This window comes from Tupaia chinensis, unplaced genomic scaffold (genome assembly GCF_000334495.1).
Source record: "Tupaia chinensis unplaced genomic scaffold, TupChi_1.0 Scaffold000045_1, whole genome shotgun sequence".
Classification (NCBI taxonomy): Eukaryota; Metazoa; Chordata; class Mammalia; order Scandentia; family Tupaiidae; genus Tupaia; species Tupaia belangeri.
Genome location: NW_006159501.1, coordinates 7,848,023 through 7,860,645, shown reverse-complemented (window position 1 = coordinate 7,860,645; position 12,623 = coordinate 7,848,023). Strand labels below are relative to the sequence as shown.

Here is a 12,623-nt window from a genome sequence, read left to right as displayed (position 1 = left end):
GCAGCAGCCGTGCTCCCTGAGAGGTCCAGGCTGCCCCTAAGCCAGCGTCTGTGCAGGAGCCATCAGTGTGCACGCGGGCTCCCCGGAAGCACAAGGCCTCTGCGAGGCTGGCCCTGGCCACCTGTCCAGGTGGAGGTGCCCCAAGTGCCCTGTATTTACACAGCTCTGTGCCTTAGTTTCTTCCTCAGTCAGACAGGGATAACAGCAGTATCCACCTCTCAGAGTTTCCGTGAAAACAAACTTAAAACTACCGAACAGTGCCCTCGACACGTTAGGTGCTCAATTAGCGTTGGCCACTGTTCTGAGGAGGAGCGGAAGAGAAACCATTCTGTAAGAACTCGGGTATGCTTTTGCTCACAGTGCAGTTATCTTGGTGCAAAGGTATGAAAAAAGCAATTTATCAGTTTTTCCATTTGAAACTACAAAACCACTTTAAAGAGTATTTTTACAAAGAACAAAAAGCTTAATGTGAGTTGACTCTGATACTGCTCTGCAGCACCAGGGAAGCTTTCCGGCTGGCCGCCGGAAGGTTACCTCGAGCAGCTCCGGAGGGGGGGCGTTGTCGGAAAACAAATCGAGGGCCCGCGCCACTATGTCGGATCTCGTCCGTCCACCATCGTAGTCCACGGGAGACTCGCCTCTCTGAAATATCTTGATTGTGGGAAATCCCCTGATCTAGTACATAAAACGGATCAGAGTAAAATCAAATTAATATTTAATAAAAAGTATAACAATCTTTACGGTTTTCCAAACCTCTTACAGGTAATCTGATGTAACAAAAATATCCCAGCCTGTGTCACTGTTACACGGATGACTCAGAGATCAACTGGGAGTTTAACGGCCTGCCCGCAAAGCTTCGCCAGATCTTCAGGCTCTGGGCATATAATTAACACCATGAATCTGAGCAAGCAGACCCACTTTTTTTAAGAGAGATTTTTACTATAGGTGTGTGAGACAGATAGAGAAAAAGAAAGTGAGAAGTCACCCCCCAGGGGTACGGCCAAATCGTCTCTTGGGATCTCGGGCATGCACGCACTCGCACCTGGCCTGAGTTTTAAGCTGCCAGGTCCAGGACTTGAACCATAGTCAACTACTTAGGAGTCCAGCAACGTAACCATTATGCCATCTGCTGGTCCCGAGCGGTCCCACTTTTAAACACCACAGGCAGCAACTGCGAAAAGCCTGGGCACACTGAAGCCTCACGGGAAGTAACGTGACACGAGGAAGAAGTCAACGTCCCGAGCTCCAGGCTTCTGAATTCTGATAACGCAATGACTTGCCGCTCCGTTTCCCAAGGGCTAAACATACCCCTCCTACTCACAGGGAGGCCTGGGGCGCTGGATACAGCGATCGTGGCAATACCGTGCGCTGCCCTCATGCACTCACCCCGTATCGGCTGGCCAGCCCCTGGTTGACCGTGGCGTCCACAGCAGCCAGCTTCACTTTCCCCTTCGTCTGCTCTTTCACCTCGGTGGCCGCGGAGGCCCACTCTGGCTCCAGGCTGGAGGAAACATCTGCACTTTAAAGCTGCCTTTGACAAAGTAGCTCACAGCTGAAGCATCATCGGCTCTGTGTTTCTGCCCCACCCCAGCCAGTCACGCTGGGAAACAGTCTGCATGGGTTTCTGGAAGGTTCCACAGCGCCCTTCGCCCTTGCTCCCCAGGCCGCCCTCGCTCCCGTCTGGACATTAGCCGGCCCTGCGGATTGCCAGAAACGCTCGGCTCTGATGACAATGTTTTTTGTTTTGCTTTGTTTTGAGAGGTTTTTGCTATAGGGCGCATGCATTCACCAGAAAGACAGAGACAGAGAGATAGAAAGTAAGAAGTCACCCCCCAGGAGGGATGGCCCCCCCAGGAGGGATGGCCATGCCGTAACCGCTTCTCCATTCTCCTCTCGGGATCTTGGGCATGCACACACACATGTCCGGTGTGAGTTTAAGCTACTGGGTCCGGGACTCGAACTGCGGTTGACTACATGGGAGTTCAGCGACATAGCCATTACGCTAACTGCTGGTCCCTGATGACAACGTTTAAGATCCACTTCTGGGGGAGCCCCTGGGGCATTTACAGTCTCTTTAGATGAAGGTACAAAAAGCACCATGGCCGAGGAGCCAGGAGACCTGGCCTACGGTACTCACTTTTTGCAGTGTCCACACCAGGGAGCGTAAAACTCCACCATCCAAACATCTCCGCTGTCAAGGACGTTCTTATCGAAGCTGTCGTCCGTCAGCTCGATCACATCCTTCTTACTCGGACTCTCGCTCCCGCCCTGCCGTCCACGACACCGCGCATCAGACCGCCATTCACGACACCGCGCATCAGACCACCACCCACCCAGAGAACACGATTCCTGTTCCAAATTCTAAATATACGTTTAACAGTGATGGCTTCCAACCTTGGAGTTTTTGCATTTTTCCTTAGTGAAGAAAACAGTGAAAACTACAGTGAATAAAAACTTCCTAAACCTAAGTTTTGCTGGGCAAGCAGTCTTTGCTTTTCATCAATTTCTGGTACATGCAGTGTAACACGTGACCTGTACCGACTCCCATCACCTGCCTCTTTCTCAGAGAAGCTTCCACAGGCTTGCGACCACCTACTGGCTCTGACCCAGCAGGCACAGCTGACCCGTCCCCAGCACGCTACACCACGCTGCAGTTACTCTTTTCGCAGGGGAAGTCCCTACCAGCCCAGAAAGTTAGAAATAACAGGTAGCCCCTTCTTTCCTGGAAGCATTTTCCTCAGGAATAACTGGGGCAGCAGCCAGATTGCTGGACCGTGCTCTGCTTCTAAAAGCCACGCGAGGGAGCAGGGGTCCGAGAAGCTGAACACACTGAATAGCTGAGTGGGAGCCAGGGCCGGGCACTAAGGGTGCACGGAAGCTGGTTTTAGGGTCTCCTAAGAGAGGAAGGTCACCTGGTCCATGTAATTTAACGCCCTTTTCCAGGGTAGACGCGCTCTGTAGTTATGCACCACGTTTCCTACAGGGCGTCTCGAACAGCAGTCGTGGAACAGGACTTCCATGGATTTCAGGGGCTGCCAGACATGGGCCGGAGGACGGCAGGTCTAGCCTCTGCATGCTGGAATTTTGCCGCCGTGGGATCCAAGAGCCAGCTCCCTGGGCCTGGAGCTCCAGCTCCCTCTGCCGCTCAAATGCTTCCATTGCAGCCCTGGGCCGCAGAAGCCTATCTGGGGCCTGGTTCTCGGCCTGCAGTTGGGGCCAATTGCCAGGAGACTAACCAGTCCCAAGAAGTAGTCCCGAGAGGCCTGGCGGCCGGCTCCGTTTGGGATCAGTTGGCCCAACCCAGTATTATCTTCTAGTTGAAAGCTCACCAATTAAAATATTAACAAACAAAAAGACAAGACTATCTTCTACAGGAGGCCCACACTTGTTCCCCGGGTTCCCGCCAACATTACAAACGGACTCCGCAGCCTAACTGTCCAGAAGTCCTGTGCACACCACCCAGCACCTCCGTAGCCTACCTGTTTTCCAGAACTGTAGCCGCCGCTCCTTCCCCCCAGGCGATCCTTCACGAGCTGGCGCAGGGCACTGAGGGCAGCATCGACAATGGCCTCACCGGTTCTGCCACCTGCAGGACAGTGCCGAGTGAAGGCCTCCCCACGTGGCCTGCGTGTCAGCTCTGCTGGCCGGAACAGGCCAGCACCGCAGAGACTCGGCAGAGCACGCTTTCTTCCCCGAATGCGATCTGTTCTAGGCTTTACTGGGAAAACCCACTCCTCGTCTTCAGTCCTCGATTAGTGTGGCCAAGAGCTCCCTACTCATCCCCTACTTGCGAGCTACTAACGAGAACCGTGGCTCACGAATGTGTCCTGCATATTCCACACGCACACACCAACAGCAGCTTACCCTCTAGCGGGGAGGCAGGGCACGTGTCCAAATACAGAGGAATCACTCCGTTTTTCTTTTTAAACTTATTTTTTTGCTATAGGACAAGTGCCCTCTCCGGAAACAGAATGAGAGGGAAAGAAGTGTGGCCACTCAACAATCCCATCTTCTCCATCCTCCTCTTAGGATTTTGGCCACATACCTAGGATGTCTGTCTTTCTTTCTTTCTTTCTTTTTTTTTTTTGAGAGAGATTTTTGCTATAGTGTGTGGAGAGAGAGAAAGAGACAGAAAGTGAGAAATCACCCCAAGGGGGTGGGTCACGCTAATCCCTTCTCCTCCAGTCTTCTCTTAGGATTTTGGGTATGGACACATGTGCACCCAGCTTGAGTTTTAAGCTACCAGGTCTGGGACTCGAACCACAATCAACTATGTGGGAGTCCAGCAACATAACCATTAGGGCATCTGCTGGTCCCCCTGGTAAGTTCTTTCAAGCTGCTGAGTTCAAGTCTTAAGCTGTGCAGTCGACCAGGTAGGATCCAGCCGTCTTACCCACTGTCTGCTGGCCCCAGAGAAACCACCCCCATGAGAACAGACGGAGAGACTTACAGAAGTTGGACATGAGGTGTCTGTGAAGCCAAGGAACAGACAGCAATGCGGGCTTTCTCCTCCTCGGTTAATGACACTCTGCCAAGCTGAACTTAATCCTCACATAAGAAGTAACTACACCAGAACTCCATGTGGCAAGGTGACAATAGTCTTTGGAAGTCCAATAATGACATGCTCAGAATGGGGAGCTTGTAACTGACAAAGTATAGGATAATAAATACCATAAAGCTGACTCCAGGGACCAGCAGTTAGCGTAATGGCTATGTCGCTGGACTCCCATATACATAGTCGACCACAGCTCGAGTCCCGGACCTGGTGGCTTAAACTCACACCAGGCGCATGTGCGTGCATGCTCAAGATCCTAAGAGGAGACCGGAGGAGAAGAGATTGCGGCGTGGCCATCCCCCCTGGGGGTTGATTTCTCGCTTTCTGTCTCTCTGTCTTTCTGGCAAGCGCACGTGCCCTACAGCAAAAATCTCTTGGGGGGGGGAGGGGGAGCTGACACCAGAGTTCAAGGCAAACGTCTAACAGAATCTTTTTAGGCATTTCATCTCTCTATTGGTCTTTTTTATTTTCTCTTTTGGAGCTTTATAATCAAACTGCCCAGGAAGAAATAGAGACTTCTGAGCACATCTCAGATCTTACTCTGGACAGAAAACAGCCCAGAAACACTGAGAATACGCTCAGACAACCCTGCCCTGCATCCAGGTTCCGACTGCCAAGTGTTAGGTTATTGGGAAAATCCCGACATATTTTCTGTTTCTCTATGCACAAACAGGTGAGGCCTTTCCTGACAACGCTCCCTAACACAGTGAGCAAGATCTCAACACGAAGTCAGCCCCGGAGAGCCCACAGTTGGTGTGGATAGTAAGGCAGTTGGCCCCATATGGCTAACTGTGCAGTTTGAGTCCCAGGCCTGGCAGCTTGAAAATCATGCTGGGCACGAGTGCATGTGTGCCCAAAGTCCTGCGAGGAAAATGGAGAAGGGATTGTAGGGTGGCCATGCCCCCTGGGGGTGATTTTTCCTCCCACTGCCCCGCAAACTCAAGTGCCCTATGACAAACTTAAAAACAAGTGAGAAACAAAACTGCCTGCCCTCACCTGCCATTAGTACTTTCTGAGCTGAGCCCCACCCCTGTGCCTGGAAACGGGCCATGCCAAGGGCTGTCCTGGGAAAACAAGTCAGGAAGGGCTTTCTCCCTCCAGGCAGGCAGCACGCCCATCCTGCAGAGGACCCGAGGTACAGGTGCCCGCTCTGCGAGCCCCTCTGTCTATCCAGCTCAGTCCCTCGAGTCGGAAAGCAGCTCAGCCAGACAGGACACGAGTGAACGCGGGAGGCTAGTCCTGGAGAGCGGTACTTAGGAAAACAGCCGGCAAAGGCTCCAGACGTTCAGCTCTACGAGTTAGCGAAGGTATAACAAATTACCCTAAAGCAAAAAAAGCTGATGTTCACTTAGAAAAATGAAACTGATGGACAAGCAATTGGTGTACTGGCTATGTTGCTGGACTCCCATGTAGCCAACCGTGGTTCGAGTCCTGGGCCTAGTGGCTTAAACTCACGCCGGGTGTGTGTGCGTGCGTGCCCAAGATCCCGAGAGGAGAATGGAGGAGAAGGGATTGCGGTGTAGCCATCCCCCCCGGGGGGTGATTTCTCGCTTTCTGTCTCTCTGTCTCTCTCTTTCTGGCAAGCGCATGCATCCTATAGCAAAAACCTCTCAAAAAAAAAAGAGGGAGAAAAATGAAACTGATCATTTCATGGAGCTGGGGCATCCAGAAGTGAGGGCTCCCAGCTTAGACTCCACTAGCGTTTACTAGTATCCTTTCTCTCGTGTGTTTTGAATGCACTATTACAATTAAGCTCCTGTAGCCTGGGAACCAGCAGTTAGCATAATGGCTATGTCGCTGGATTCCCACGTAGTCAACCGCGGTTCGCGTCCCAGACCCAGTGGCTTAAAACTCATGCTCGGTGCGTGTGCGTGCGTGCCCAAGATCACAAGAGGAGAATGGAGGAGAAGGGATTGCGGCGTGACCATCCCCCCCTGGGGGGTGATTTCTTGCTTTCTGTCTCTATGTCTCTCTCTCTGTCTGTCTGGCGAGCGCACGCGCCCTATAGCAAAAAATAAATAAATAAATAAATGAAATAGAAAAAGCTCCTGCAGCCTGAAAGGGGTTCCATGCCCGCTTCACAGAGCAGCAGCAGAAGGGATGAGGTACCGTCCAGCAGGGAAGCAGCATGGCGAGGCCGGGCGGCACGGCCAGGCTGCCCGCAGGCCACTCGCGGTAGGTCCTGCACCTCCTCCACCGTCCTGCTCTCTGGCCACAGGACCCGGCAAGACTCCAAGTACAGACAACGCAATAGCTCTCGGTGCTCCGTAATGCGGCTCTGCCGCCCAGCCCCTCACGCACCACTGTCCACACAGCAAAAACCCCAGATGCAGACAAGGTTCAGCTACTGCCATGACCCATGTCACAGATTCTTAAGGGGGAAAATATCAAAGTACCTTAGTGTCAGCTTTAAATGCACAAAACTTTATGACCATGGATCTAGCCCACCTAGCAATTCTGATTATCTTAAATAAGATAATTTGTTCGTGATAACAGGGAGACTCTGTGGTACTTACTTATTATCCACAGTTTAGGAGATAAAATAACAGCTTTTTTTTTCTTTTAAAGAGATTTTTGTGATAGAGTGGGTGTGCTTGTTGGACAGACAGACAGACAAAAAGCAAGAAATCATCCCCTGGGGGATAGCCACACCACAAATCCCTTCTCCATTCTCCTCTCAGGATCTTGGGCATGCACTCACACGTGCTTGGTGTGAGTTCTAAGCCGCTGGGTCCGGGACTTGAACCGTGGTTGAATACATGGGAGTCCAGCGATATAACCATTATGCTATCTGCTGGTCCTGAAATAACAGCTTTAATGTTCAAATGCCAGATATGTTTCTAAGGCATAAAGATCCAGGGGAGAAGAAGCCATAGTAATACCAACAGTTTAAACTGGCTTTCAGATATCAGGGCCGTCTCCTTCACGCCAACATAAGTCTTCAGCTAGAGCACAGGGAGGAGGGCGGAGCAGGGAAGCGCTGCTATGTCTTTACCACATGTAAGGACTGTGAGGAGGGCAAGGGGGCACAGGGCACCATCACCCCATCACTGTCCGGGGGAGTACGCCAAACCCGCATCGACCATGACTCGAAAACTCCTCCGGGGGACTCATACTTCATCTTCAGAACAACCACTCGATCCCGTGAGCACACGAGGAAATTCCAGACAGGGGAACCGAGACCCGCAGGCAGGCAGCACAGCTAACCAGTTACAGAACCCGAGACTCTCTCCGCCGGGAGGATGGAGCAGCTAGGAAAAGTTCTTACCCTGATAATCTTCCGGTCTGTTTTTGTTGGATCCAAAAATCTTGATGGTCGGAAACCCCTGGACGCCATACTGACCTCCGAGGGACTGGTGTTTATCTGCATCTACTGCACCGACTTTCACAACATCCTGTGGAGACAGAAGGGAAATCTCTGTTCTTCTTTTTTAAAAAAAATCATTTATTTTGTCTATTCATTTTATTTTAATTTGACCAGAGAGAGACACAGGCAAAGTAAGAAAACAAGCCACCAGGTCCAGGATTCGAACTGTGGTCGGCCATGTGGGAGTCCAGCACCTCCATCACCATGCCACCTGCTAGCCCCAGAAATCTCTATTCTTCTTTCAATCAGGGAAGATTCCACAAGAATCTGTAACCTGATTTTCAGACTCAGAGACGGTAAGAGAGGGCAGGGTGAAGTTTACATGTGGTCATTGAGGCCGTTGGCCTTGAAAGCCAGGAGGGAGTGTGAAATGTAGTCACGGCAGCTCCTGGAGGGGACTCAGCATGCCCAAGAGGAATGACCCCACCTATCTGGGAACAGAACGAACAAAACCAGACAGCAGAAAAACAGAAAAGTGCACTGCCCGATATTCCCTACCGATGCCGGCAGGAGAACCACACGCTGGCCTTGGACACGGGCACTGCTCCGGCTGCACCCCGGCCCGCTGCTCGCCTGTCTGGACACACGGAGGTGACTGCGGCAGCTCGGAGACCTACCTTTAAGGCAGTCGCTGCTTTCTTCCACTCTGGTGTTAACCTTTGGCAGTGACCACACCTTTTGGGGAGGGAAAAAAAAAAACACACAAATAAGTTTTTGATTCTCAGCTTAGGGGGAAAAAATCCAACCGTGGTCGACTGAGGATGCACTTGGGGGAGGGGGTCTTGTGAGGACACACGGCCACACGCCTAAAGGACCCACCTGCTCATTACTTATGACAAACAGTTCTCGCATCATCCCAGGGAAAAAAAAAGCTTCTAAATTACAGCCCAGTTCAATCATATTTAAGGAGTCTAAAGAGACTCTGCCACTTGTAACTCTGGCCTGGTCCAGTGCTAAGAGTGCGGTTCTAAGGCCAGGTAGAATGTGGATCCTTGGGTCCCAAGGGAAGGAACCTGTATTGCAGTGAGTCCTACAGTGGTTCTTAAACCTGCTAGTCTGACATCCCCAATGGGCCAATCCTGTCACGTCAGAGACCAGGGCCAGACCTCCCGAGCCTCCATCGCCAGCTCTCTGCTACAACAAACTGCTTCTAGAGTTAAACGCACACGTAACCCAGACTCATAAGCCTAACAGGCAGAAAGCACAGGACACGACACTATGAGATGGTGGTGTGTATGTGTGTGTGTGTGAGAGAGAGAGAGAGAGAAGGGAGGGAAGAGAGACAGGAACAAAAAAACCCCTCTAACCTCATAGGCACTAGTGTTAGAAAAAATGACTGTGAAGTAGAACACATGACGTGCTTTAAGGACTCCTATACGCCCAAGCCCACCCTCCTGCTCCCTGAGGTCAGAGGCAGCCAGCCTGCTCATTCCCACTGTGCATTAGACACACCCCCGGCTTACCTCTGAAGGATAGTTTTGTTATGTTTGTTTGTGAAGACTGGGGCTGTGCTGTTGAGATCCTCGTGTCTCATGAGGCATGCCAGCTGGGACCACAGGCACGTACTGCCTCCCCGCCGGTCTGGACACACGGAGGTGACTGCGGCAGCTCGGAGACCTACCTTTAAGGCAGTCGCTGCTTTCTTCCACTCTGGTGTTAACCTTTGGCAGTGACCACACCTTTTGGGGAGGGAAAAAAAAAAAACACACAAATAAGTTTTTGATTCTCAGCTTAGGGGGAAAAAATCCAACCGTGGTCGACTGAGGATGCACTTGGGGGAGGGGGTCTTGTGAGGACACACGGCCACACGCCTAAAGGACCCACCTGCTCATTACTTATGACAAACAGTTCTCGCATCATCCCAGGGAAAAAAAAAGCTTCTAAATTACAGCCCAGTTCAATCATATTTAAGGAGTCTAAAGAGACTCTGCCACTTGTAACTCTGGCCTGGTCCAGTGCTAAGAGTGCGGTTCTAAGGCCAGGTAGAATGTGGATCCTTGGGTCCCAAGGGAAGGAACCTGTATTGCAGTGAGTCCTACAGTGGTTCTTAAACCTGCTAGTCTGACATCCCCAATGGGCCAATCCTGTCACGTCAGAGACCAGGGCCAGACCTCCCGAGCCTCCATCGCCAGCTCTCTGCTACAACAAACTGCTTCTAGAGTTAAACGCACACGTAACCCAGACTCATAAGCCTAACAGGCAGAAAGCACAGGACACGACACTATGAGATGGTGGTGTGTATGTGTGTGTGTGTGAGAGAGAGAGAGAGAGAAGGGAGGGAAGAGAGACAGGAACAAAAAAACCCCTCTAACCTCATAGGCACTAGTGTTAGAAAAAATGACTGTGAAGTAGAACACATGACGTGCTTTAAGGACTCCTATACGCCCAAGCCCACCCTCCTGCTCCCTGAGGTCAGAGGCAGCCAGCCTGCTCATTCCCACTGTGCATTAGACACACCCCCGGCTTACCTCTGAAGGATAGTTTTGTTATGTTTGTTTGTGAAGACTGGGGCTGTGCTGTTGAGATCCTCGTGTCTCATGAGGCATGCCAGCTGGGACCACAGGCACGTACTACTAGCACGCCCAGCTGTTACCGGGGGTACGCTACACTGCAACCCCTTCTCCATTCTCCCCGTGGGATTGTGGGTATGCAGACACATGTGTCAGACATGGTTTTCAAGCCGCTGGGTCCAGGATTCAAACCACAAGTCAGCCATGTGGGATCCAGCGCTTTAACCACCATGCCACCTGATAGCCCCCAGCTGAGTGAAACTGGGTCTCGCTAAACTGCCCAGGCCACCTTCAAGGTCACCATCCTCCTGCCTCAGTCTCCGAGTGCTTGGAATGTGAGGTGTACAACACTATACCTGGCTTTTAGGTTGGACCAGGAATCAAACCTGCAATTCCCACACAGACTCAGGCTGGAGAGACAGCATCAAAGCACACGCTGCTGAGGCGGGGCCAGGCGCAAGTTTTTAAGCAAACGGAATTCTCTTGTAATCAGATCTCTGATGACTTGATGGACAAACGCGTGCCAGTACCGTAACGAACGCCCCCGAGATTTCACCTGATCGGCATGACGCCGGGGCAGCCCGTTGTCGTCTGTGTTGTGGACATGTAACGGAGGCTGAGAGACCCAGCGTCACATGGCCATCTAGTGAAAGCTGCCTCCCAGGTTCCTGATTCCAGAAATCATTTTTGTTGTTGTTGTTGTTGCTATAGGGTATGTGAGCTTGCCAGAGAGACAGAAAGTGAGAAATGACCCCCCGGGGAAGACGGCCATGCCACAATCCCTTCATCTCCATTCTACTCTTGGGACCTGGGGCACGCACATACTCTGGGACTTGAACCATGCAGTCAATCATGGGAGATCCAGTCATTTACCCACCACGCCACTGGCTGGCCCTTAGAGACCTAGACTCGATCCCAATATATAAGTCAGGGCCTTGCACAGAAATACACTGAAATGCTTCTCCATATTTACTTATAATGCAGTTGTTGCTTGGGTGAGGTACTCAGAAGTCTAGGAGTCAAAATTTTACAGTGTTTTGTGCCTCTTTAATTCTAATTTATCTAAGAAAGTGGTGCTCAAAGTAGAGACCATCTCATACTCCTTCAATTTGAATGTTAGTCAACCATGATCTGCAGAAAGATTAAAAAAGTAAACATAACAAAAAATAAAATGTAGTGGGGTGACTTCTCACTTTCTGTTTCTCTGTATCTCTCCGGCGAGCGCATGCTCCCTAGAGCAAAAATCTCTCTAAAAAGTTAATAAATGGGACCAGCATAGTGGCTATGTCACTGGACTCCCATGTAGTCGACCACGGTTGGAGTCTCGGACCCGGGGGCTTAAACTCATGCAGGCACATGTGTGTGCGTGCCCAAGATCCCAAGAGAAGAATGGAGAAGGGATTATGACATGGCCATGCCCCCTGGGGGGTGATTTCTCTCTGTCTCTCTCTGTTTTTCTGGAGCGTGCATGCGCCCTATAGCAAAAACCTCTCAAAAAAACAAAAAAGTTAATAAATAAAATACAGGGAGTCTATGAACTTGTACAGGGGGGAAAATCTCTATTTTTCCTAACTCTGTAACTGAAATTCATGGTTCCCTTTAATTATGAATATAAATAACATTCCATAGCTGTTAGTACCCATGTCTTTGTCATGAATAAAAATCACAACCACTATGATGGTGTAGTGGTTGAGGTTCTGGACTCGCACATGGCTGACCACGGTTCTGGTTCTGGTTCCGGGCCTGATGGCTTGGGGATCATGCTGCGCACGTGTGCCTGCACGCCCCAGATCCTAGGAGGAGAACGGCGGAGAGGAGACTGTGGCATGGCCATCTCCCCAGGGGGTGATTTCTCACTTCCTGTCTCACAGTCTCTCTCTGCCTCCCTCTGGCGAGCTCACACACTTTGTAACAGAAACCTAAAACGAAAGAAAACCCTCAACGCTTAGTATTTTCACATAACCACTATAGGCATTCTCTTTTTAGAAAAGTTTCCCGCAGGGCTCATGTGCTTAGAGAGGGTGGTGAGAAAGCACCGTCTGTGGAGAATGGCCGCGTGGCAAACCCTTCCCTTCCAGCTCTCCTCTCACGGCTTTGGGCATGCACACACATGTGCCCAGTGTTTCTCAAGCTGCCGAGTCCAGGACTCAAACCGCAGGGTCAGCCATGTGGGATCAAGGTGCTTACACAC

At 51.1% G+C, this 12,623-nt stretch overlaps 1 protein-coding gene across 2 annotated transcripts in view; it reads right to left on the bottom strand.

Annotated features, from left to right (window-relative positions):
* Positions 1-12,623, bottom strand: part of PDIA6 (protein disulfide isomerase family A member 6) — a 26,617-nt gene that overhangs the window by 7,652 nt on the left and 6,342 nt on the right. The window contains exons 2-7 of one of the 2 annotated variants that reach the window (XM_014589704.2): positions 9,544-9,601; positions 7,824-7,950; positions 3,480-3,586; positions 2,138-2,268; positions 1,387-1,501; positions 535-675 (exon numbers count right to left, since the gene is read on the bottom strand). In XM_014589704.2, coding sequence (XP_014445190.2) covers positions 535-675; positions 1,387-1,501; positions 2,138-2,268; positions 3,480-3,586; positions 7,824-7,950; positions 9,544-9,601 — 679 coding nt within the window. Of the gene's footprint in view, positions 1-534; positions 676-1,386; positions 1,502-2,137; positions 2,269-3,479; positions 3,587-7,823; positions 7,951-8,539; positions 8,598-9,543; positions 9,602-12,623 lie in introns of both variants that reach the window. The other variant, XM_027773489.1, reaches the window with a different exon arrangement.